Below are 26,509 nucleotides of genomic sequence, written 5' to 3'. Positions count from 1 at the left end.
CACTGCCCAGAGTTTCTTCAGAGTTGGGTGTCCTTCCTCAGCACCGATTCTAGCCTAACACAAAAGTAGTCTCCTGTTCAACCCAGGGGGATTACTTTATGATGACATCATCATCATCCCAGAGGGTGGAAGAACACACAGGTGGGGAGCAGTGTGAATGTCACAATATATGGGAGAAGCCCTGGCAGGGAAAGTCTCATGCACCAGCTCTTGGAAGCGCTGCTTGTACAGGTGTCTTGGGGGGGGGGGGGCTCTGCCTGTCCCCAGATAGCATGGGGGCAGCCAGCATTAGGTATCCCTGTCTGGGGACCCAGCAATATGTCCTGAGCTAAATTATCCACCTTTTAAACTCTCTTGTCTTCCTTCCGTCCTGGCAGGTGAGCTGTGTATGTGAGAGATGATTTATTAGGAGGAAACAGCCTTGTTCTGCAGCTGTAGGAGCAGGGCCAGCCTGGGAGCCTAGCCATGGGGCTGGCATGAGCAGAGAAGGAAGCATCCCTATGCCAGACCTCCCGCCCCAGCATTAAGCAGCGCAGCTTTGGCTGGCTGGCTGTGTGACTGCCAAGGGGGAAAAGGGTGTGTGTGTGTTCCCAGAGCCGATTTGGACTGGGGGAGAAGGAAAGCTGCCCCATCTGTCACTGTCCCCCTTTCACCTACTCCTACAGGTGGCTTCCCATCCAGCCTCTCGCTTGCATGCCACCTTGTTGCCCTCCTCCCCCCAGCACATGTGGCTGTGTGTGAAGATGACTGATACCCACCCAGGTCTTTCCTGCCAGAAGAGGCCCTCTGTGGACCTGATCGAAGCAGAGACCACACACCCCAGGCAGCAAGGTAACAGCGTGCCGAGAGGGAGGGGGTTAGGACTCCAGAGGAAACGAGTCTGGTGTCTCTTTAAGAGGCTGATCTCTGGCTCGTCTGCCCTGCTTTGTTTTATATGCAGGCTGGGAGGGGACGGGCTAAGGGGGAAGAGTTTTTACCACCTCTGCCAGCTCACTCGCCGCATGGCACTTCCCCCGGGGGCACAATAAACAGGAGGCAACCAGGAAAACCCGAGGCCAGGAAGGAATGGGAGCACGAGCCCCCAGCCATTGATCTGCTCTCTGCCCCCCGGGAACCCCATATTCCCGGCCCCCCGGCTCTGTCTGAAGGAGGGGCGGGGGTCTTTTTCCTAATGCACGTGTCGGAGCTGGAATAATCCCCGCTGCGGCTGGTGGGGGAAATTGACACAAAAGAGCCCTGGAGGGTGAAACTGAGGCAGGCTGCCGGATTTTTCAGCCATTTCTTGCTGAGTTCTCGGGAGATCTGCTCCGTCTCCGATCGATGCAGAGAGAGATTCGCCAGCTGCGGGAGGGAAAAGCCAGTGCGTGTGTGTGGCGGCGTAGGGGGGACGGGCTGTAACCGGGGGCCCCGAACAAAAGGCAAATCGGGCCACCAAGTAACCCCCCTCCCCCCGCACGCGCTCTTTGCAACCAAATCCAGCTGGAGGAGCCAGGCTCTTCGGGAATGCTTTGTGTCTGGCTGCTTTCGCTTTGGACTCCGCTCGGGAAGGAGAAAAAAAATGGTGCGTGATTCAAACCGGGAGAGAGGCGATTTTCTGCTGCCTGGGGGGAGTGAAAAGTGGAGAGCTGGGGGAACAAGCGATCGGGTTGTGCTTTTGCCCTTCTAGCTCTCCCCCAGTATAAACACTCATTTCCCCCCCTGTAGGAAGGGGAGATTGTTGCCCGGGGAGCCATGAACTGAAGCTGCTTCTTGGATTGTTTGTGTTTTAACTCTTCCAAGTACCACAAGTGAGCTGCAGATCCCTTGTGTTTGGAAATCTCGCCGCGTTTGGGGAAGGAGGGGCGCGATGGCGTCTGGCTTTTCCAATGGACCCTGCGTCCAGAACGAAGCGGAGGTGGTTCACCTCTGCAGGAGTCTGGAAGTTGGCACCGTGATGACTTTGTTTTACTCGAAAAAATCGCAGAGGCCGGAGAGGAAAACTTTCCAGGTGAAGCTAGAAACCAGACAGATCACTTGGAGCAGAGGGTCGGAGAAAATAGAAGGAGCGAGTAAGTGGATTCTTCTTCCTTCTTTCTTTCTTTTTTTAAACAACTAACCATTGTTGCCTCTGATTCCCAAAACATCCGAATATGGCTATGGGTGGGCAGTCTTGTGTTGCATGGAGGTGAGGATGGCCCTGTGACAGGCTGTGCTTTGGCTAAGCGAGGATCTCTGTAAAATAGATGCCGCAGTGAAAGTTTCCCTAACCGGTTTATTTTCAAAAGTGCCTGACATTTTTTCTCTAGTTACACTATTGGTATGGAAGTGGTAGTGCTACCCAAACCTGGATCTAAAACTGCCATGTACATTTCTACCTAGCTTCAGATTCTGGCCTCTTGCCCATCTGGAGTTACTATTATTCCGTTTTATTATAAACACTCATTTCTCTCAGAGGAAGAAGTAGATCTGTCTTAATCGTCTGATAATTCATCTGTTTTGGCCCATTTTATGTTCCCTCCCTCCCCCGCCCCACCTCCTAAAACTTCAGCAGAACTGCCAGAGAAAAATAGATTTCCTGTTTCCTCAGGATTTAAAAACTAAAAATATTTTTAATCCATCCTTGCTGCTGTAATGTAGTGTATCTAGGTTCTCATGGTCTGAGTACCCGAATGTTTGTGTGTGTGGATTAAAGTGAAGTTTAGATTTTTGTGTTTTACTTGCAAGAGCAAATGATCCAAAAAGGCTGAAGTCTTTGGAGCTAAATTGGGTTATTTAACCTTCTGCCCTGCTTTTAGAAAAGTTGCATTTCCCCTACACAGACACCCTACCATCTTTGATTTGTTGGTTTTGTGGGAAGCACACTACATGTAGATACAAACTCCTTTTGTTATCAGTGCCTGCTTACGAAGACAGCAGTCTAGCCACTTAGATGGAAACTCTTAACTGTCTGTAGACCTAATTATTATCTTAAAGCCATTAACTAGTTGGCTGCTTTGTTTACTCTGGTATTTAAAGTTGTGGACAAAGTTGGTAGGTCCAGCCCTGATTTTGATCACTGCAGTGAGGTCAGATCTGAAGCAGTGGAGGGCTGGAGAGAGAGATTTCCCTGCCAAATACAGGTGAAGAAATTAACATTGTGTGTAGTGACTTCTGCTGCTTTTCATTTTCCTTGAGCTCGATAAGAATCTGCAAAACAAGAAAGGTTGTCTGTCAAATAAGCTATTGAGTGACCAATTTCTCTCTTGCAGGCACATAAGCAGATGTTGTCACAGCTGGGTGGTGGATTGATGAGTTATAATCCTCTTGTAAACTCTGCTAGCTAAACCGTAACATACTAATATAATTATAGCCAGTAATCATTATATGGTTAGTACTCTGATGTGCATTAGCTAATAGGCGCTGTAGTCTGGTATGAAGTTGGTTCCAGTAAGAATGGTGCCTGTAGGCTAGGTCTAAAGTGAGGGGTGCATCCTTTGTTTCTCTGGCCTTGCAATGTTTGCAGTACGAACTGGGCATCAATATTGAATTCTAAAGGAGAGTGGCTCTCTCCTGTCTCCTTCATGAAACAGCATGATAATTGATAAAGTATCTGGTTTCTGCTTCCATGAGACATTTCTGTCTGCAAGCTAACCATCTGCTATGTGATCAGTTTGCCTGGTTCATAAGTAGAGTGGTGTGTGTTTAGATACTCTGGTGATGGGTGCTGTAGAAATCAGACACTAAATTGCACTCTAGAAAGCTGGATATTTATTTGACTTTCATCTTGGTAAGTGACTGCAAAAAGTTAGGATAAGGTTGGAGTCTGTGACAAACCCCCTCCCCCATGATATATTACTAACAGCACCTCTATAGCAGAGGATAGCTAAGCTTTACAGAAGGCAACCCAATAATTTAAACCCCTCTTCTGTTTTTACATGTAGCACCCGAGGCAGGAGAGAAGAACACTCCCTCCCCCCCCCCCATTTGTTTCCTTTGTGCATTTGACAACACTTTGTGTGTAGTGGGACTCAGGGTTTCCAGCATAGTCAGGCCCTGATCCTGCAAGCTGCTCTGTGTAGGCAGACCCATAAGCAGACCTGTTTGCTGGTTCAGGACCTTAGTCAGTTTTCCTTGTTGTTTGATGTGGCTCTTTAACACAATGACAAGAATGAGAAAAGCATAGGAAATAGTGCACGTAAACCCACAAAGACTAGCAGGGGGCTCAGGTGTTGGGGGTCAAACTGGAAACTACTTTTAACTCCTCTCCTTTCCAAGTTGCTCAGGGCCCTTTTTAATTAAGTCCAACAACCCCACTGTAAGGCGAGTAAATATTATCCCTATTTTGCAAGGGGGAACAGGGACTGAAACACACAAAGGAGAAGTGACTGACGCAAGGTCTGGTCTGTTTTACACCGATTCTTATACTGCCTCATCATCATGATGCACTGAGCATCATGACAAAACGTACAATGAGTCTGTGACAGACCCAGGTCTAGAACCCCAGGGTTGTCCTAGTCCCATGCGTTAGCCACTAGATCACAGTTCCTCCTCACAGTACATTGTGATTCTGTCTTGATGCCCAAAACACAGAGGTTTGAAACCTTTAATATTGCCAAGGGAGGTGTCAGTGGAGCTGCTTTTCCTGCAGGACCAAGGGAGGGCAAGCAGAGCCTATTTCCATTTGTTAGGCTAATGCCTTATGAAAGAAGAGTCTTGGGACGGCTGGAGCCCTGCGGCCTCTCCTTGCCAAAAGCATTGGGGCGTAGGTGAAATGTAAGCAACACATTTACTCTGTAACAGGGAGGGCAGCGTGTTACTATTTATTAGCACGATAAAGGGAGTTGGGTAATAGGTACATCGCCTGGCTCCCCTTCTCTGTCACATCCAACGTAAGCTGTTTCTCTTCACTTTCGAGGCCCTTCACGGCCTATCCCTGCCGTACCTATCGTCTCTCGGTCACTTTTGAGCTGTTGGCGCTTGGCGGCGCTTGGCCCACGATGCCAGCCTCCAGTTACACTTGCAAATAGGCACCTCCGCACTTTCTCCTGTGCTGCCCCACGCACTTGGGAGGTGCTCCCCGTAAACGTTGCAGAGCTCCCTCATAATCCACCCTCAAAACTCCCCTTTGCCGTGATGCCTACAAAGCTCTTTGGGCTGCTGGTGTGCTGAGACCCCTGCCTGTCATGCTGACCGGTATTGGCTCATCATTTCCTCGTACCCCCTACCTGTCTGTATCCGTATGTTGTCTCTCATCTCACACTTAGACTGTGAGCTCTTTGGGGCAGGGATTGTCTTTTTTTTTTGCTCTGGGTTTGTACAGCACCTAGCACAGTGGGGTCCAAGTCCACGACGGGCTCCTACTGCAATACAAATAATAAACGTTGGGGGTAAGGTTGGTTAATAGAGGTGGGAGAGGATTGATTTAACTGCAATAGTTAGAGCTGATGGTGGGATGTGATTTCCCACTTCAGAGAGAAGACTATAAAGGGAAGTGTTAGGCGGAAATAGAAATGACAGTTTCCTGACTGAAAAGGGCTGAGTTCTTGAGTTGTGTGCATGCCAAGAGGCTGCAGAGATCGTTCAGGTGGCTGAAGCAACTGTAAAAGAGAGCCGGATGACATCTTGTTTCAATAGCATCTTCCATCTGGGTGTATCACAGAAGGACTTACAGAATCTGCACATCCAGGGATTGCTGGACTCGCTGCAGAAATGCAGCTTTCTCTGGGGTGGAATATGCCAGCGTTTCTGTAGTGCACAGTCACAACAATTTAGGGACTTGTCGATATAGCTTGGTGCTGGGGATCCTTACCTAATTGTAGGCTGGAATTTGCAAAGGGGCCCAAGGGAGTTAGGTGCACAGCTCCTGTTGACTTTAACACTATTACATTTTTTCTTAACTGTATCCGATGAATTTTTTATTTTATTGCCTTGGTCCAGTAGACAGGTTTGTTTGCTTTAAGCAAGTAGGTAAAACGGTGTGGGACTGACTGTCTATGAGAATTCTTCCCCTTCTAATGACAATATATTAGAGTTTCAAGAACAAACTATGTACGTTAAAATTTCCTGGATTTTTCAGATTTTTGAGGCCCCAGTCTTGCAAAGACATAGGCACCTGATTAAACGCCTACATAGAAGTAATGCCATTGACTTTGAAGAGACTATTCATGTGTGAATTTAAGCAGGGGCACAATAAGTCTTTGAAGGATCGGGATCCAAGCTAGACCATTTGCTGTTCGATAACCAACTTCCTTCAGCTTCTTGGGAAATAAAGAATTTTTAATGGGTGATTCTAAAGTTAGGCGCCTAAATAAGAGTGGCTTGATTTTTTCAGAGTGGCTGAGCACCTGCAGCTCCCATTGCATTCAGTGGCCTCTGGGATTTAGGCACCTAATTATGGAATTAGGTGTCTGAAATGTGGAAGGCCTGAATTCTTTTCCCTGCAGACATTTGAGTTTGATGGGTAAAGCTGAGAAACCCTTCCCACCCCCCAACTCTCCCAAGAACCAAGCTGGGGTGAATAACAGATAGGGTGACCAGACAGCAAATGTGAAAAATCGGGACGGGGGGGTGAGGGGTAATAGGAGCCTATATAAGAAAAAGACCCCAAAATCGGGACTATCCCTATAAAATCGGGACATCTGGTCACCCTAATAACAGACAGATAACTTGCAGGAAAGTGGGGGCTTGTAACAGCGTGGATGTGAGTGGTGCAGATAGCACAGCTGTATTGTGCTATTGCTCAGGTCCCATCCTCTCGCACCATGCTGCTGTGTAAGGCTTTCCATGGGTGGCAGTTTTAGTAGCTTGCTTGTCTTTCCGGCTGTCTCAGCAACTGACTTTGAGGCCATGACCTCCAGGTTGGAGAGGGCCTTGCACCTTTGGCTGAAGAAAGGTCTTGACCGTTGGTGGTCATTCACAAATGTAGCACTCTTAGCTCTGGGGTCCTCCCCTAGTACCAGCTGGATTACATTCTTGCCTCCCCAAGCTCCTCTTGTAGTTAAGTTTGTCACTATTCCTGTTCTGCCCTGAGCTCTGCAGTGTTGTGACCCGCTCTTAGTTTTGTTCCACCTTAGAGGTGGCTGTATTTCCCTCCTGGTTGAAGTGCTCTTTTAGGGCCCAGTCCTGTGAGGCATTGAGCGTACTTATGGGTGCAGTGTGTGCTCAGTAGGTCACAAGAACAGGGCCTGAGTGTGCTTTCAGGTATTTTGAAGCGAATGGCGCTATGTGAACCTGAGCTAGCAGGCCAACACTCTTACACGTGGTGTCTGGAGTTAGGCTCCTAAATCCCTATTTAGTCATACACGTAAAAGTGGCCTGACTTTCAAAGGTGCTCAACACTCTTACTCAGGTGCCTAAATGTAGTCTGGATTTGATTGCCAATTAACTGGAGACAGCTAACCTGTTTGTAAAGGCTGGAGTGGAGAACTCTGCACGTCTGTGGCTGACCCAAGGCTGAGAATGCACCACAGCGGCTGCCTGCCAGCACGCTCTTCCCCAAATTCCATCTGCATGCCTCCACCATGGACAGACTAGACTTCCTCACATGCCACCTTCAGCACAGTCCTGTGAAACTACGTACAGAACAGGAGGTTTGGGGAAGTTCGTGCAGGGAGGCTGGAGTCCTATGGGGACGGAGTTAAGGCTACTGTGCTAATGGAGAGGTGGATGTGTGGATGGGGAGTAGAGGGGATGTATTGCTGGTACCCAAAACTTTTCATTTCCTTGCTTTGTAGGTTTTGCATTAGGTATATTACGTAAAGAGCAACCTTAACTGACCCGCAGTTTTGGTGTGTTAATTGCCCAGGTGTGGGCTTTGTTTAGTTAACATCTCCGACAAAGAAACAGTTTCTTTCAGGCAGAATAGGCTTTTCAGCCAGCTGGGCTCTATGATGAAGAACCTTTTCTGTGTGGGAGGAGCCATTGCTGCGTTGATGATCTTGCTGTTAACGATTCAGTTAGCTCCAGAGCTCTGCCGCTCTTGATGAAGATCAGAATCCACCGAGGGAGCTGGATCAAACATCTCAAACAAAAAAACGTTTAATTTGCAAATTGGCGGCCTCCCTTTTCCAAAAATGAGAGATTTTGCAAACAGACCATTTACCAATAAATATTTTTTTCAGCTACAATATCTCAGCTGGCTCTAGTCATTACCAAACGCTGTTTTCTCGACGAGCGACTTCACACACGATCCTTGTGATTATGAAATTGTTCATTCAATTCAAGACAAACGCCTCCACAGCCTCTCGGAGATCATGATCTTTGATAGACCAGCCCGATACTTCCTAATAGATCTGGTCATAAAGAAAATGGTTGTCAGCCCATTTTTTTAATCAACGAGTTTGTCTTGAAACTCCTTGGAAAATTCAAGTTTGTTCTGAGACTGAACTGAATTTGGAGCAGATACATTTATTTTTCTATAAAACAAACAAGGTGATCTCCTGCTTTAAGTGTAATGAGACTAGTCCCAAGTGGGTCATATCAGTTTGGGGAGGATCAGTGTCATAGTCTGAGCCCCAGCTGTGTGCAAAAAATTACAAGAACTATAAATTTTTGAAAGAATGTGACTTTTAGGGAGTCTGTATCTCCAGGAGCCCCTTGCTCAAACAAGTCCAGATTTATACCACTAACCCTACTTGGATCCCCATGAGGGATAGCAATTTTTGAGACAATCTGAGTAAGAATGTGGATTTCAGAGCACTGTTAAACAGTGAGTCTCGGCATTAACCTTCCCCACTGTAAAACAGAACACAGCTCAACTATTGCATCACAATGGCTCCTTCAGAGTGAGAAATATAAACCACCTCCCTTCTCTGTACAGATACTGTTTGTGCAACACACATCTTATCCCACGCAGCTCATGAAGCTGTTACCAGCTATTTGTCAAGGTGACAAAGGTGCTGCTTTGTGGTGGGTAAAGAAGCCTCGCCAAAAAAAGTGTGTTTTGTTTTTTTGGTGGCGGGAGGTTCTGCCTGTCTTTTTACCTTAAGTGTCAGGCGTAGTTGATTTGGTCACCCCTGGTTTTGCTGGAGTTCTCCGATGGGAGCTGGGAGCTTTCTCAGTCGTTATTTGAAGGGGCAGGAGGGGTATTTCCATCTTTACCAAACAAACCTTTTATCCTAACTGCTTAGTGAGGTGTTTTTGTTTAAATGTGGGTGAGCAAAGAAGCACCCTTGTCTCCTCCTCCTCCAAAAAAAAAAATGGAAACGGTCTGATTAAGTTACTTCCCCTCTCAGTCAGATTCCGCTTGCTTGTCTGTGGTGTCCTCATCTGGCTACTTTTTCTTGTCCTCCATTGAGTCTTGCGGGAAGAACAGGCTAGACAAGACTTATTTTCTAAAAGCCCTTCAAAAACAACCTCCCTCCCATCCATCTTTCAGGCCTTCTCTAGATCTCCTAGAGAGGCCAAGAAGGGATGCAGGCTTTCCTTCTGCAGGTTGCCTTTCAGAGGTGAACAGCAGGGGAGAGACAGATCTGTGTTACATGTGCCACCAGCACCATTGCTGTGCCCACTGCATGCCTGTTCTATTGGTCTCATCACTTTCTCCCCCTCTTCCCTGGCTCCTGGGTGATTGAGTTGTAAAGCGCCAGTTTTAATTTCTAAGCCTTGCTGGCTGAGAAGTGGTGCAGCAGGCCCCGTGCTGCGGGGATCAAAGTCTTATTAGCTGTCGGTGGCTGTCACTTTACTCCCACTTTTCGGGGGCAGATGCAAATAGGGTTTATGTTTGTCCAACTCTGCCGTATGGAAACTTGCAGTCTTGCCTGCCAGATATGTGAACGTTGTAGTAAATGTAGCCTGAATGAACTGGGTTTGAAATGCTGACCTGCCTCTCTTTCTCTTTTGCATTGATTGTTTTAGTAGCTTATGTCTCAGTTGGGATTTTTGCAGTAGGTTTAGTTTTTACATACTTTTAACCTTAAACTGTCTTGGATCCCTGCACCAGTCATCTTGTGACCTCTTGACTGCTTTGTGCCTTAGCGTCTTCATCTGTAGAATGGGAAGAGTAACTTGTTATCTATGCCAACAGAGTGGTGTGGTTACCGAATAACTCTGAAGTGCTTTGAGAACCTCAGGGCGAAGGACAGAGTATTACTAAAGCCATGTACTTAGTGGTATTCTTCCTTATATCACTTAGCCCTCCCCAAAGGTGGATAAAAAAGCCTCATTGGTATTTTTCAGGTGGGAGATGGCCGTAGAGAGGAGTGACGTGTCCTCGAGTCTGTGGCAGAGATCAGACTGGAACCCAGAGTATTGAATATGATAGAAAAAACGTGACCAATGGGCTGTTCTCAAAGCTGTGTGGAACTAATGGAATCTCCAAAATTGTAGTAACAAGAGCTTTGCGGCTGAGGGGGAGAGAGGTGGTTCTTGGGACTCCACAAAAGTATTCCAGTTCATGTAGATTGCTGCAGCACATTCCTTGCCCTGTGTGCAACGAACGATAGGACAGCTTTACAGAATGAAATGAACCATTGGGCAGGGAGACTTGGTGGGGTAGAGGCCTGGGAAATCCTTTATGCGGCTGCTGTATCCTTTGGGGTCTCCTGGAGTTGCCAATAAGAGAGACGCTGATTCTTTTCTCTACACCAGAGAGAAACTATATCAAACAACATCAAATGGAATAAAAATAAATAAATCTCTGCTTTGGCCGCATATGGGTTTTGTTCACAGTTGTGCTACAGTCGTGTCTGTCCATGCTAAGCAGGATCTGGATAGGTCAGTGCCTGGAGGGGAGACTGCTAATTCGCAATGGAGTAAGTAGCCCTCTTCTCTCTGCTCCACAGCCCCAGAGCGAGGCTGGTGTGGCATTGTTGTCACAGGTGCCATCTTTCAGCTGAGATGTAAAACCTGAGGTCCTGACACTTGTGGTTGTTAAAGATCCCAGGGCAGAACAGGTACGTTCTGACCAAACTCCAGGTTGGCAGTTAATGTGCTGGACATCGACGGTTTCCTTTGGATGTGCTCATGGAACTTCCATTGGCATTCTTCTTTCTCTCTGTTTGCGTAGGGTTGCTGTGTGCCATTGAACAGGTGCTGTGTTTTGCCCCTCCTCTCCAAGCCACTCTGTGGGCTCCCAGCGCCCGTTAGCTAGCGGCACTGTGATCACGAGCTGCATGGCGATTGCTAGCGGCCACGTGGGATTTTTTTCAAAGCACGCTGAAAACTTTTTTAGCAACTTGGGTCACAGATGATCGATGTGAGCATGTAACTGGATCTCTCTGTGGCAAAGCAAGACATCACTTAGGCTAAAACTGGGGCATTAGAAATCCTGGTGCCCATATCATCTGGTCCATAAAACATTGCTGAAGGGAGCCAGGAAACCTTCCTTCCAGATGAGCAATCCGATACGTGGCTATTGCCATTCCCCAAACTGTGTGGTAACAAACTCAGGATGCAGTGAAGCCCGTCAGCCGAAGGGAGCATCACAAACTGTCTCCTTGCAGAAGTCTGGATTTAATTACAGGTCAAATAAAGCTGCACTGGAGACCCTGGGGATGCAATAAAGCGCTCACGTGGGACAGCGGGGTTGCCTGTAGGACATAGGCTTAGTGCACTTGTCACACTAAGTTTTCATATCTTAGCTCTTTAGAAAATAAGGCAGGACCTGTTGCAGAGGTCAAACTGGGGGGAGACCCATGGGAGCCTGTCACATGTGTTGGAGAAGGTGTCTGGCTCTCATTCTGCTGCAGCAGAGAGCACCCGACCAAACACCAAACCGAAGGGAAGCAGCATCCTGAGATTGCCTGGTCGGGGGGAGGATTTTTCCAAAGCACCCATGAGATTTAGGAGAACAAGTCCTATTGGAAGTCAGTGGGGCTAGTGCTCCTAACTCCTTTCAATGCTTTTGAACATCTCTCCCTAAAACAAGTTTGGAACATTTAAGGGGAAGCTTTTGTTTATTAAGTAAAAACCTGATGATGCCAGAGTGTGCCCCTCGTGACATTCTGGAGGAGGGCAGGGAAAAAGAGAATGTGTTCGGGGGAGGGGGAGGAGGAGGAGTCATACATGCACAGACTCTCACGCAGTTGGATTTGGTACTGGCAAATGAAAAATGCTGTCGAAACCCTGTCGTCGTCTAAGACCTCCAAGCAGATGTGCATGTGGCAGTCTTATTAGCACATCTCTCTGTGTTTGGGATGCCTGTTATCACTTTCTCGACCTTTTGGCTAGGATCCCGAGTAGTACCAGTTTAATACCAGGGACATCTACATCGAACACGTCACCGGCCACCGACAGTACCAAGAGGTGTGAGCCGGAGCGACATCGTGCTTCAACTACGAGAAAGGGACCGAGAGACTTTGTCCGTTGGACCATATGAACTGGAACCATAAACTCACTGAACATTAAATCTCACCAAATGAGGGTCAATCCATCCTCATCATCGTATCCACTCATTATACTCCACACCTGAACATAGCCATTGTATGAACATCATACCCCCATATCTTAATGTCTGTACTTTGACCCGTCAGCCTTTTACCCCCAATCGGAGATATTGCAGATTATGTATTCCTTACACCACCCTATTTTAAACAGAACATCTCATCCCTTGATAATCAGTACGTTATTCCCTGATAACAAGAAACTTCTATCCTTAAACTCTGTACCGTTCACTTTTTTTAAACATCTTAATAATTTTTTTAAATCTAATAATTCCTTTATCTAGTATCTGTATCCTGCATTGCATGCAAGTGGAGGCGAAGATCTCATAGTTTCCTCTGCTGCTTCCCTGATTCTGTTCCATGAACATGTTTCCCACAGCTGAATTGGCAAGTGGAGCAGGAGGACTGCTGTGCAGACTAGCTATGCAAAGTGCAGGATAGAGGCCTCTGAGAGAGGTGCAGTGGGATTGGCCATTCTGAAAAAAAGTATAAGTAAGGCTGGTCAATAATTTTTGATCTGAACTTTTTTTTGCTGGAAAATTGGGTTTTTGATTTAAACAAATTTTTCTGTGACAAGCATTTGCTTCCTGCAGAAAGCTTGACGTTTTTGTTGCAAATGTTGTCTTTAGAGTGTCACCAAAAATTAGCAACTTTCTGCAGGGGGAAAAAAACATTTTCTGACTCGCTCTAAGTGGGAACTCAGCCTTCCTGGCATTCATTATTTGTGCAGCCGGGGTGCTGGTGACTGAACTACATCTGGATGTGTTTTCTCTCTTTCCTTCTGTCCTTCGAAGTGGCTCTAGAGATCTGGAGTGCCAACTTCACAACATTTTGTTCTGCTATTGCACATACAGTGTGTCAGAATAGGGGCATTCCATTGCCAGAATTCCAGAGGAACGAACTGATCAGTCCATGGTGCGAGGTGGCTTTGCAAAGAGAGATCCGCTCTTAAAAAAGTCAGAGGGTCAGATTCTTGGCTGATGTAAACTGGCTCAGCTCTGCCGAAGTCAACATAGCTGTGCAAAGAATATGGTCCATTGTCTTGATAAACAGTCTTATCTGTGAACAAGAAAAGTCTACAATGGGTATAAATTGCCTCTTAACCTCCATATCTGGTAAATTTGTGGTTGGGAGACCTTCAGAGTAGACATGGAGGAGTCTTTCAAGTGGACGGAGATTTGTGTAGAACTTCCCCACATCGAAACAGGCCTTAGTTTTTTCTAGCTCCGCGATGAGGTTTTTGTGGGTGCGATTATCACTTTATTAATTGCAGCTCCCCCCCAAATGTGCTTGGCACGTTACAGGTCAAAAGACACGCGCCTCTGCTCCACAGAGCTTATTGTCCAAGCCTGCAACTGGGTTTGTGCAGCCACAATGCTGTCTTCAGATAGAGCTGGCTGGCAGAACTGGGGCCTCGGTGAACAACATTTTCCCGGAGGAGTGGGGGCAGGAAACAGCTTAAATGTGGTTGGCTGATACCTCCCCCACCCTTGCACACCAGACACTCTTCTGTTTAAAAATAGGTGCAGTTTTTTAAAGTGATTTTGGTGCTGTGTGGACACGTGGGGGGACCCTCGTTAACCAAGGCTCTGCCAGTGCCTCTCAGTCTCACCCCACAGCTGTCCAGACTGTCCCTCACACACAGGCAGACAGAGGTCTAGTTATCCACAGAACGTACAAACACTGCCTCCTCGGTGGGCTGTGCCTCCCCAAGCACATCACCCCCATGTTCCCATCCCTCCTCTGGCTCCCAGCCCACTGCTGTTCCAGCTCAAGGCCTTGGTCCTGAGCGTCAAAGCCATCAGCAGGGCGAGGAACCAGTTGTGTTTGCGACCGCGTCTCCGTCCACCACCCGCTGCAACAGCTGCGCTTTTCTTGGGCAATCCAGCACACAGCGTCCGGGGTGGGAGCACAAGGAAGGGGCAGATAAAGTGTTCTCAGGCAAGGAGAGTCTGTTGTGGGAGGAGCACAACCTGCCATTGCACCTGGGTCCTGACCTGCTGCAGCCCCATTTAATCCAGTCCCGCCCTGTTCCCAGCTCTGTCCGTGGCCTCCGCAGTCCTGACCTGCATCATCTCTTATATGCCAGTCCTGGGCCTGTGCTAAGAATGCCAGTTGTGCCAGAATCTATGGTGACTTCTGTACCCTGCATCTGTGTCCACTAGGGGCTCGGTTGAGAGATGCATCTTCAGTTGTGGTCTGAGCAGGGTTTCAGTTGTGGCTATTAGAGGCTGGAAAGAGGTAACTTGGGGCCTGTTTGCAGGGATGTCGGGGAGAAACCCCTTAACACTCTGTTTCAGCAGAGCATCTGTTTGTGTAAGGGCAGAAAGGAACCTACTACAGCAAAAGTCTGATTTGGCTTAAAAATAGAAGCTGACCAGCCCGGCTGTACCATAATCTCCTTGGCCTAAATTAAAGGGCACAGTTAATTGCATCTTAAAGTGGACTCTTCAGATTCATGGTCACTTCAGTTCCATTAAAGGAAATCAATATTCTCCCACTGGGAGGGATAAAATGTTAAACACCCAGCTGTGTCACATACCTCCCCCTCTTCATGCCCAAGCTGTGCAGAGACCAAGCAGTCTTCGTTACCCAGCGCCAGTCCCCTTCCCTGGTCTCTGCTCGTCAACATGTCATGATTTCCAAGCTGATGCTGGCAGATTTGGTTCTTGTTAAAGGCTATTTAATTTCCCTGCACTTCTCCTCCCTGAAAGGATTTCTTTTGGTCTGGGATTGGCAAGACATCAAGGCAGATTGCTGGGTCAGTCTGATCTCAACGGGGAGATACTGGTTAGAGGCTGTTGTTTGAGTGGCTTTTTCCTGTTTACATGCTGGGCGAGGTGCCGGGTGATGATCAAAAGCCATGCGTGTGGTTGTGATGTCCTTTCTCTTCCCCCACTTCTGTGCCCTTGTCCTTTTTGTTTTCCTTAAACTGAGCTCTTACTAGATATTGCCTATCAGCGAATCTTAAAATCTCGGCATTTACTACATCACTTGTTTGTGTTGTATCTACTTATATTTGCTCCTCTCCTGTCTCGTACTGTTGCTCTGTTTCTGATCTGGCCTCTGCCTTGGTCTATGACCTTGAGCAAGTCACGGAACTTTCTCTGTGCCTGTTTCCCTCCCTATAAAATGGACAGGACAGTACTACCTCACAAGGATAAGGGGAGGCTTTGTTTGTGAGGTGCTCGGGTGCTACCTCAGGACAGATGCCACGGTATCTAGGATAAGCTTCAGTTGCTTCGAGGACATAGTGGATCAAAGGTTCACATTCTGCCCTCGGATCTTAGTAGCTGCTGCGCTTGTGCGTCTGAGGGCAGAACTCGCCTCTAAATTGTTTTTTCAACCAATATCTGTTTCACAGGCTTGCTCTAAAGTCTCAGCATCGTTCATTGTATTGATTCTCATACTGGTGTAGGCTAGATCAGTGGTTCTCAAACCTTGTCCACCTGTGACTTAGAAAACATCCTGGGTTCCTGTTGTGACCCACCCCGATTCCACAACCCTCTGTGCCTAGCAAGGATTGTGGGATTGGGGTTTTGATAAGAAAGCATGAGGCTGCCGGTGGTTTTGGAGGGGGGCATCTTGGGTGGGGTGTTAAGGGGAGCGTAGCACCCACAAACACCTCTCTGCCCAGCACTTGGCTCTGGGTACAGTGCCACATTGAGGGGCGGCCCAGCCTCTTGGAGTGCCCCTTCCCTTCCCTTTGACTACAACTGAGCATTGTGCAGGCCGAGGGTGCGGTGAGGTGGGGGATCAGGGCAGAGGGTGGAGGTGAGGAGGTATCAGCAGAGAGAGCGGGGGGACAAATCCAGAAGCTTCTGTTGGTGCAACCTGGCAGTTTGAGAAGCCCTGGTCTCAGGGGCAGGGGCTGGGAGTCAGGACCCTGGGTCTGCTCCCAGCTTTGCCCCTGACTTGTTGCGTGACCTGGGCAAGTCACACACAGGGGCCTGGTGAGCTCAAAATCCAGTTGGTCTCAAAACAAGAATTTAAAAGTAGTTTCAGGCCCTACACCTGTCCCTGAGCTTCTTCTGATCCCAAAGCGTCAGTAGTGTTGGAGTTTGCTCAGTTGCTGGACATGGCTTGGCAAGATGTCAGTTAAGTGTCAGAATTTATTCCTGTTCTTTACTTACTCATTAGACTGTTTTTCCTTTCCTAACTTCTCCTCACTTTTCTTCCTTATCACTGATCGTCTTCCTGCATCGTGTTCAATGTCTTGCCCTGCCTCTCCCCCTGCAGTATCTGCTCTGGGGACAGACGGATTCATTCTCCCGGGCTATCAAGTCACCATCTCTCACTGCACTAAACTAATTCTCCCCCCCCCCCCCAAAAAAAACCCCACAAAAAACAAAACGAAGAACCAAAATCCTATCCAAGCTGCTTTTAAAGGCACTGATGCCTGGAGCTGCTGTCATGGCTTCCTAATTAGGATCACCATGGTCTCAGCGTTGACGCCTCTCCCACACTGTCGACCAGCCCCAGAGTATTTCTGCAGAGGCATAGCTGGCATGCTCCCGATGTCTCTTCTCCCAGTTGTTGAATGGTATGGCCCTATCCCCGTCCCCCTAATGCCAAGTGCTGTGTTGCTAGTGGACCACGTGTCTAGCTGTGTGGAGGTGTTAGTATCTGCAGTCAGGTTTCCTGGGCTCTGGAGAGAGCGGTGCTGCTCTTTGCCAATGGTCAGTTCCTGGAATCAAACCTGGTGCTTCAGTTTCTTTTCCCTCCCCACCCCGCTGCCCCTCAGTCCCAACCCCCGTGGATGCTGAGATGAAGAGCTGCGTCAGAGTCACTCTATTGATCAGTCTTTGTCCTCTGCAGGACCTTTCCGATCTTGTTACCGCCGCACCATCTGCCCTGGAGAATGACACGGGGCTGCTGGAGGGGTGGCGAGATTGTGGCACTCGCAAATCCTTGGCTGCTGCTTTCCCTCAGTTTTGGTTTTTTTCCCCCAAATGGTGGTGATCTTTCTGGGAAAGGAGGAGGGAGGGGGTCGAGGGTGAGGGTTTCAAGTACAGCGCGGAAGAGGTCACCTTGGGTCCATCGCCGACTCTTCCAGCAGCCCCAGGACGTCTGCTGGATCCCACTTCCATTTAAGTCAGGGAAAGTTTTCGCTGCTGATGTGAGGATCAAGCCGTTGCTGCTCATTTATGGTGCCAGATGGACAGTCCCAGATGACTGAAGGTCCTCTGTGTAGCCACAGGATGGCAGGTACCAGTGCAGGCCTCCCTGCATTGCCTTAAACCTAGTCCGGAGGGACTCTCTCCAGGTGCACGTGGCGCTGGCAAAATTGAGCCCCATCATTCACAATTGGGGCAGCGGGAGCGATGGATGCTGTAGCATACACAGGGCTCTTGCTTGGTGTTTTTACCACTTAGTTGCCCAACCCTGCAAGTCTAGCTGCCATGGTGGTAAAAATGCCGGCGCCCTCTCTACACTGCAGCTTCCACCATTACTGACCCCAGGAGAGCTGCACTAGGGGAGAACTGTGATGTGTAGCCAGAGTCTAGAAATGACAGGACTACTCAGTTCCCGGGTCTCTGCTGAGCTGGGTGAAAGCTGTATCAATGTTCAGCGAGAATTCACTCACTTCTATACTATTTATTTACTTAGGAAGCTTTAACAGGTTAACAAATCCTTGCCATGTAAATATCAGAAAGAAAACAGTAACCATTAGGGGCATGCACGGGGGCAGGGGGAGTGCAAGCAGGGGCCACCCCCCCAGTAATCGGCGGGGGCACAGAACTCCTCTGGCCCCCAGGGCCACGGCGGGGTGAATGAGCTCCTCCACCTCCCTGGAGCTGCAGCAGGGGCACAGAACATGCCCCACCAAAAGCAGTCAGATTTAAATTCCTGTGCACACCCCTGGTAGCCATTACAACAGGGAGCTTTTGTGTAAAGAGAGACTGCCCAGGAATATTGTCATCATGTCTCTCTGTGTATCAGGGTGTCGCCCTATTGCACCTATGTCGTTTCTAGTGATTTTATTAAATTGAGTGAAAGCTCTGATTACATGTACTTAACAGACCAGGCGCATCTCTCAACTGTTGTTGTTAAAAAACCAAACAAATGTGCAGGAGTGCTGGGTTATTTTATTTTTTTGCAGGACCCACTCACTTTTTTAAGCATCGCCACTTTGTCTGTGTTCATCCCCCCCCCCCCCCCCCATGTTCACTCGCCATAAATTTCCTGGCGAGAGCATTTGTAGAGACAGCAAATCTTAAGCGAGCACTGAAGAGTGTTTGAGTTTCCTGTCTGGAGTACTCATGTTGACATGCCTCCAAACAAGACTGAGAACTAGTCAGAGAGTAACTTCAAGTAACAAATTAGAGGAACAGCCATCAGGTGAACAGGAAAATCCCTTGAATAAATTATTTGCCATTAACTACCTATAGCTGTACTGCTAAGTAAGCCAAATAGCCTCAATCCTGGTGGTGGGTTTCATGGAAAGTCTCAACTCTCCCTCATGTTGTGCGCGCACGCGCACGCACACACACACACGTTATATTTCCTGTAGTCCTTATACAGCATTTTACATTTTCAAAGTACTTAACCCTTCTAGCGCCCCCTTGAGGCAGGTAAATGAGTATTGTCCCAGATGGGGAAACCGAGTCAGGGAAATGAAGTCAGGTGCTTAAGGGCACCAGGTTTTGGTGGAGGAGCTGGGCTTATAACTCGGAGGTCCTGGCTCCCAGTCCTGGTGTCTGGTGCAGCTGTACAAAACAAACTCCAGACTCTTAGAATCTAGGACTCAGGCCCTGCTTGCTTTGTTTTTTAAACAAGGATTTTAGGGCACTTCCTGGTTTGCTGCTTTTTTGGGTGTGTTTATATTCCTGAAATGCCCCAGCAAAGATTGAAGGTCCGTCGTGCTCGGCGCTGCACATACACATAGTGAGAGACAGTCCCCATCTCAAAGAGCTTACATTGTAAATAGGCAGGACAGATGGAGAGGGGGAGGGGCAGCAGAGGCACTGGGAGGGGATAGGCACCCAGCACATCAGTGGCAGAGCCAGGACTTAGAGCCCAGGTCTTCTGACTCCTAAGTCGGTGCCGTATCCAGTAGCTCATGCTGTCTCCCAACCCCTTGGCCCTGCTCTCTGAGTCCCGCCGGAAGAGCTACAACAGACAGGTAGTGGATACTACCATCGGGGGGTAGGGGGGCTTCCCATCGTTGTAGTTAATCCGCCTCCCCAGGAGGCAGCAGCTAGGTGGATGGAAGAATTCTTCTGATGACCTAGCGTTGTCTACGTGGGGATGTAGATCGGCTTAACTATGCTGCTCAGGGGTGTGAATTATTCACGCCCCTGAGCGATGTGCTTATGCTGTCCTAATTTCCTAGTGTAGACCTGGTCACAGTCTTGGCCTTTTGAGCCTGAGACAAGCATGATGGAAATCCCCAGCTCTCTTCAGAGTAGCTGCCTGTGTGTACAGTCCCTGTCCCTTTACTTCTTTTGCTTCGGGCATCACTTGGGCTTAATGAAAGCTTGTCATCATTCAGGTTCTTGGGTCACCTAGTCCAGGGATCGGCAACCTTTGGCACGTGACTCGCCAGGGAAAGCCCCTGGCGGGCCGGGCCGGTTTGTTTACCTGCTCCAGGCCAATGGGTGCGGCGGGAAGCGGCGGCCAGCACATCCCTCGGCCCGCGCCGCTTCCCGCCACCCCCATTGGCCTAGAGGTAGCCTGATGAGGCTTTGCCTGTTAGCCCAGCAGAAAAGCAGGTTATTTGGAAAGGAATTTTGTAAATTTCTCTGTAGGAATGGAGTGATCGCTGAGCAAGTTCTCTGCCTCCCACCCTCTCCTGGGCCCATGGCACGCGCATGCTGATCCAAGCCAATTCACTGCGATGGGGGGGATGCACGAAATTGGACTATAAGACGATCTCCTCGCTCCTGAGCCTCCTGTGAACAGTTCTCTCCCCTTGTACCATGTTATAAACTGGAATGAAAAGGGACCCTCCGCTCTGAGGAGCTGAGTCATGTGGTTTGGAATTGGTAGTCAGCCCCTTCAAAAAAAAAAGTCCCTCCTGAGCTGTATAGCTAACTGGGAACGCTGTCTGTAGTGCTGGACGTGCACTGGGTGAATGCTGTATGTGGGGGCAGGGCACGCGGAGTCAGGGCGAAAGGAGAGGAAGACCCTTTTCTGAGCACCCTCTCCTCCCACTCGAGGCCTTCTCTAAATGCCTGTTGTGTGTGACAGCTGGCTTCGGTTAGCAGCGGTCATAATCTGTTTGTCTGTCCTTGCATCACGTGGTTCACTTTGTTTGATAATGATTTGTGCAGGTGTGTGTGTGGGGGGGAATTACCGAGTGCTGGAGTGTACAAGACACAGAGCACATGAGCCAGAAATGAAGCTGAGGCAGCAACATCTAGAGATTAAGGCAGGAAATAGCTGCACCCACAGCGAAGCCACACGGAGCGTCTTAAGCGCTTATGGCACGGGAGAGCGTACCCCACGTGCTGCCTACATTGCTCTTCTCACAGCTGGCCTGAACCACACTTGGCAGGGGTTGGGAACAAAGGGCTGGTTCCCAGGCACAGCATTTCTGCTAAAAGGACATTGACATTGCACAAAACATCATAGGAGCCTGAAAGTAAAGATCCTGCCCCTGTAGACGTCTTTTGTTCTGTACCGACTGGCTGATATTTATTAGTGAGGGACTCAAGTCTTTGTGTTCAGATCTAGAGCCAGACTGGGACATTCCCAGACTTCAGGGTGAGTGGGGAACTCTGGTGTTCCAGCTTGGTCCCATCTCGAGTATCTTATGATATTTGCATAGCACCTTCCATCCCAAAGGCGTATACCTGCACACACTATGCATGCGTCCACTTCTGCAGTGGGGCTAAGAGGAATACAGCAGCCGTCTAACCGCACACGTCAACCAAATACGCTAGCTTGGAGCAAATGCTGATTTGTTTTCTGATGACTCCATTAATAGGACTCCTATTGAGTACAAATCTGCCAGCCTTATTCATGTTGTGCAGCATGTTGCTATGCAAGAAGTTCAAGTGTAATCTATTCATGTACATGGCATCCCTCATAGTAGTACCTGTGCCAGGATTAATGTATTTATCTTCACAATACCTGTGTGAGCTTAGGGCAATGGTTTTCAACCTGTTTTCATTTGCAGGCCCCTAAAGAATTTCGAATGGAGGTGCGGACCCCTTTGGAAAACTTAAACATAGTCTGTGGACCCCAGGTTGAAAACCACTGAGCTCGGGAAATACTGTTCTCCCTATTTTTACAGATGGAGAATGGAGGCCCAGAGAGATTGCGACTTGCCCGGGGTCGTACTGGAATCCTGTGACAAAGGTGGCAACTAAACCTGGCTTTCCTGAGTCCCAAAGCAAATGTCTTTACCTGAGTCCCTGCTATTGTGCATTAAGTTAGAATGGCAGAATCTGACCTTCCGTTCATGAAAGCACCAGCATTATTGGGGACAGTGCTGGGATGGTTATTCAACTACAGAACAGAAGGGGGAGCTTGTCCATTGCATTGCACTAAAATAGCAGCGTTTCCATGTTAATTTTTATTTCTCCTTGAAGGGGGAAGGATTGCTGGGTTTAGGGCTTTGCAGACACTAGAATCCAGAGATCACTTCCTCTTAGCAGCATCTCTTACCCAGGAAGAACAAGGCAGGTCAAATGTGGGGCCTTAACTGGGTTACTCGTGCCCCTCTTTAATAAACCAGACAGCTAACAACAGGGGCGCTGGAACAATTTGTATGATGGGGGTGCTGAGAGCCATTGAATCAAACTGTAAACCCTGTATAGGATGGAAACCACTTCAAGCAGCAGCACCCCCAGCACACCTGCTTCCAGCACCTGTGGCTAACAATGTGGATATGCATTTCTTTGAGAAACCCAATAGCACTGGTGCACCAGAAAATGCTGAAGACTGGTATGGGAATAGGTGTGGTGGTGGTGAGGAAGCGGTAACCCCAGTGCTTTCTAATCCTCCAGCTGCAAGCTATGGATTGATTATTTTTTTAATTAGATCTCCGTTATTCTGGCACTGTCTGATTTACGGTGGAGGAAGGTGCGCAGTTTGGAGGTTGAGCTATTGTAGCTTTTAAAACCATGTAAATGCTAGTGGGAGAGACGCAATCCCTACCTTTAAAAATCTGTGTAATTCAAAACCTCTCCACTCTGGTTTATAACACGTGCTGAGGTTATTTCTCTCTTTATTTTGAATGAGATGTAAAAGGTAGGCCGTGGTGCCTCATGGCTATTAAAGATCTTACAACATTTTTCTGAAGAGCAGTGATGTTAATTTCAGCATCCTAGCCAAATTCAGAATCAAGTAGTCGCTGCCTACCTAAATTCCCTTTGCAGTTACAATTGGATGTGGTATTCTTTACTTCCTGACCTGAGCTGCTGTTCAGTGTTGCTGTGCACTGTTTAGCGTCTTCTGCCTTCTACCCAAGAGGTGGCTGCATTTCAGGGCTGAGTCACTTGTGCATAGATAGTACACAGGCTGCAAAGCCCCTGGGAATCCTTGCAGATGGAAGGGGCTATGTAAATGTGAGATGATGGTAAGATAGGGCTCAATACTGCAAGGTGCTGAGCACTCTGGCCCAGTCCAGCAAAACATGTAAGCACATGCTTGACTTCAGGTAAGTGGTTCCACTGAAGTCATGTGTGGGGTGTTTTCCAGGAGGCGGGCGATTATGTCCAATGTAAGGACCTGGCATAAGCTAACTTGATACAAGGACAGATGTGATCTGTTTTAAGTGTCTCCATACAGGGGTTTGAACCTAGCTTTACTATATTGCTCTAAAATCTGATTTTTAGTTAAATCGGTGTATCTTTCATGTATAGACAAGGCCCATATGTCTGACCTGTCAGATTTCTAATGAGGTATTGCAAGGAAAACTGCAACATTCCCTTTTCCACACACACCGTGTTACACTGATTGAGGAGAAACTTACCACTAGGTTATTAATTTGTTCCTCTTATTTCTACCAAAATATATTTAAAACCATACCACATTTTTATTTTCTTTCTCACTTCCCGGGGGATTGTCTTTCAAATCAACCCGTCAAGCTATGGGGAAATTTTAAAATTAACATGCAGTCAGTGCTTGGTTGAATGCGGGGTGTCCTAAAAGGTTCAGATGTTGTGTACGTAGGAAGCTTTGTATCGGGGTGATTATGTGCCGGTTGGATGAGTTTTAAATTTGAAATAACTTTAAGGATTGGTACACTTTCTTTGCAACCAGAGATTGATTTTAGAAGGGGTACAAGGGGAAGACTGGGATAAGCTAATTCCTTCTAACTAAACCCACTTTAAGTGGCGGGTGATATTTCATGGGTCGGGCCCTTCGTTTTTGGTTTTTATTTTATTTAAATGTTCCTGGGAATTTATCAGTGTTTATTACTATAACAACCAAAAAGGTGAAAATCGGTGCAAAAAAAGATTACTTTTTCTGAATAAATATTGGGGTTTATTTTGGTGGACTGAAGGACAGGGGGAAAAAATGTTCAGTAGATTAATGCTTTGATGAGTGGAATTCAATGTAGTTTGCTGCAGAACTAAAATAGAACTCAAAACACAATGCCACGTTGGAGTTTAAGAAAACAATATTTCTAATCCCCAAATAAAACTTTTCCTTTGAATAAACAGTTTACTGTTGTAGCCTTAGAACTATTAGCCTATAAATATTTACATTTAATAATTAGACCACACTGTTTGCAGTGCGTACACTCAACTTCATCCTTTTCTCCTGTTTTTTTTTTAACTTTTGAATACTTCCTTGTGTTCTGAAACGTAGTCTGAGACAGATTTTCGTTTTCTTCCCATTTTAGTGTGTCAAATCTTTTAAACCGTCATCTGCTAACAGTTTGAAATGTGTATGTGGTAGGTGTGAGATTCATCACACACCAGTGTGTTCAGATGTGCACACACTTCAGAGCTTGCGTGCCTGCCTGTTTGTTTTTTGTGTGTATCTTCTAGACTAATACATAGCCTTACTTCAATAGGCAGCTTTGCATATACACATAGACTAATGTATTATCATAACACATATAGCTCATATAATGTATTGTATTTTCATAATAAAACACGTTATTTTTTATATATAGAATGATACAGAAGTAGGGTGAAAATCGGAAAAAGAAACGCATAATACTTTTTGTAAAACCCGGGATTTTTTCGGTCAAAATCGGTTTAAACTGAAAACGATGGGGCTTATTCATGAGTGACAGAATTTTGGGATACAAGTTCAGTGCACAATTCTATAACGAGATTGGATTTGCCAGTTTCTGTTCAATCTGTATCCATGATGGATTCTCTCCTTTAGAGATCCATTCCAATACTGGTCTAATTTGTGCCACTCTTTTGAAATGTGGCAGAGCCAGGCCTCCCATCTCAATTTGTTGGTCCAGCCATTCGGTTTTGAGTCTTGGTTTCTGATTTGACCATAGGGATCTCTGAATCACTTTTTAAAATTTCTTAAAGCAATGTAATGTCTTATTGTAAACGACCCAAAATATCAATAACTAAAATCCATCCCCCCAAAAAACCAACCCTAAATCCATGTCAATTGGGGCTAAGGAATGGTGTCTAAAAACTTGACTATGTAATGGGCTTAGGTAAAGCTGATTTCTCTGTGAGGTCAAATGTTGACTTCTTTATTTAAGCGCTTGCCTGATTCTGAAAAGCCAATTAGTGTAATTACACTGTGGTTTAAAGGTTAACATCATCCGGTATCTGACTTGGAGACAGGAAATCAGTACTTGTGCTCTAGGGATCCTTCCTTATGGGTAGGGCAGCCTAAGCACATATAGTAAAAAAGACAGAGAAGACTAAGGCTATAGGTAGGTGGGGTCCATGAGACTAGCAGAGACTGACATTAAGCATAGTTGTGGTTTGGTATAACCTGACCACTTCAAAGAAATCTTGTTCACCAGTACACAGACCCCAAATCTGACCTTCCCTAATGTGGGATTCTGTCCTGTACAGTGGCAGCAAAAAATTGTACTGGGGGACTCTGCATGTTGTATCTCATTGAGTCCATATTGGATTGGCTCAGATAATAAGGTGTTTGTTTTAACATCAAGCTGGGCTCTTTCCATCTCCTGAGTGCAAGAAAACTATCTTATCTCTCCAGCGTGCTCATATGTCCCCAATTATCCTAGTATATGAGCTCCTCACAATCTTTACCACACTTATTCTCACAACACTCCTGGGAGGTAGAGCAGTGCTGTTATCCCCATCTTGCAGATGGGGGACTGAGGCACAGAGAAGCTAAGTGACTGGGCCAAGGTCATACAGGAAGTCTGTGGCAGACCATGGACTGGAACCCAGGTCTTCCTAGGCTAGGGCCTTAACCACTAGACCATTCTTTCTCTCTGCTCTCCTGTAATTTCTGTGCTGGGTTACATCTGTGCAGCCCCCTGAATGTTAATGGCTTTGAGCTGGCATTCCTGAGGTCCAGATTGGAAGACAGTGGATTGCACAGGAATAACTGAACATAAGAACGGCCATACTGGTCAGACCAATGGTCCATCTAGCCCAGTATCCTGTCTTCTGACAGGGCCAATGCCAGGTACTTCAGAGGGAATGAACAGAACAGGGCAATTATCAAGTGATCCATCCCCCGTTTTCCAGTCCCGCATCTGGCAGTCAGAGATTTAGGGACACCCAGAGCATGGGGTTGCGTCCCTGACCATCCTGGCTAATAGCCATCAATGGACCTATCCTCCGTGAACTTACCTAATTCTTTTTTTAACCTAATTATACTTTTGGCCATGATTTAAATCACTAGTAAGGAAGACTCGATTTAATCATGGATTTCTACATAAAAGTGCGTTCTTGTTGGTTGTTATAACCTTAATACATATTCTTCAAAACTCAGAGATAGATGTAGGTTTCATTTTTAGAAGGTACACACTATACATTTTTAAAGTGATTTATTTTGAAACTTTTCAGATTAGTTTTACAGCTGTATCGGAAAATGACTGATTGTTTGGTTATTTCATTTACCAAAGGTAATTGAAGCAGATAGTTCACCTCCCAGTGACTTCATTAATATCTCCAATTCAACAGGTTAATCATTAATATTTGGAGGATTTTCTTGCCATGCTGTACTAGGAGGAGAACATCACCAGACAGACATTTAAATTGTTTTATTTAACTAAAACAACAACATTAATTATTCTGGATTTTTTTTTTCAG

At 47.0% G+C, this 26,509-nt stretch overlaps 1 protein-coding gene across 1 annotated transcript in view; it reads left to right on the top strand.

The window, feature by feature from the left end:
* The first annotated feature begins 1,846 nt into the window (after positions 1-1,846).
* The window catches only part of PLCG1 (phospholipase C gamma 1), a 96,009-nt gene continuing 71,346 nt past the window's right edge, over positions 1,847-26,509 (top strand). The window contains exon 1 of the mRNA XM_065414816.1: positions 1,847-2,048. Coding sequence (XP_065270888.1) covers positions 1,847-2,048 — 202 coding nt within the window. The remainder of the gene's footprint in view (positions 2,049-26,509) is intronic.

This window comes from Emys orbicularis, chromosome 12 (assembly GCF_028017835.1).
Source record: "Emys orbicularis isolate rEmyOrb1 chromosome 12, rEmyOrb1.hap1, whole genome shotgun sequence".
Lineage (NCBI taxonomy): Eukaryota > Metazoa > Chordata > Testudines > Emydidae > Emys > Emys orbicularis.
The sequence above is the reverse complement of the archived record's forward strand: the minus strand, read 5'-3'. Positions and strand labels throughout refer to the sequence as shown.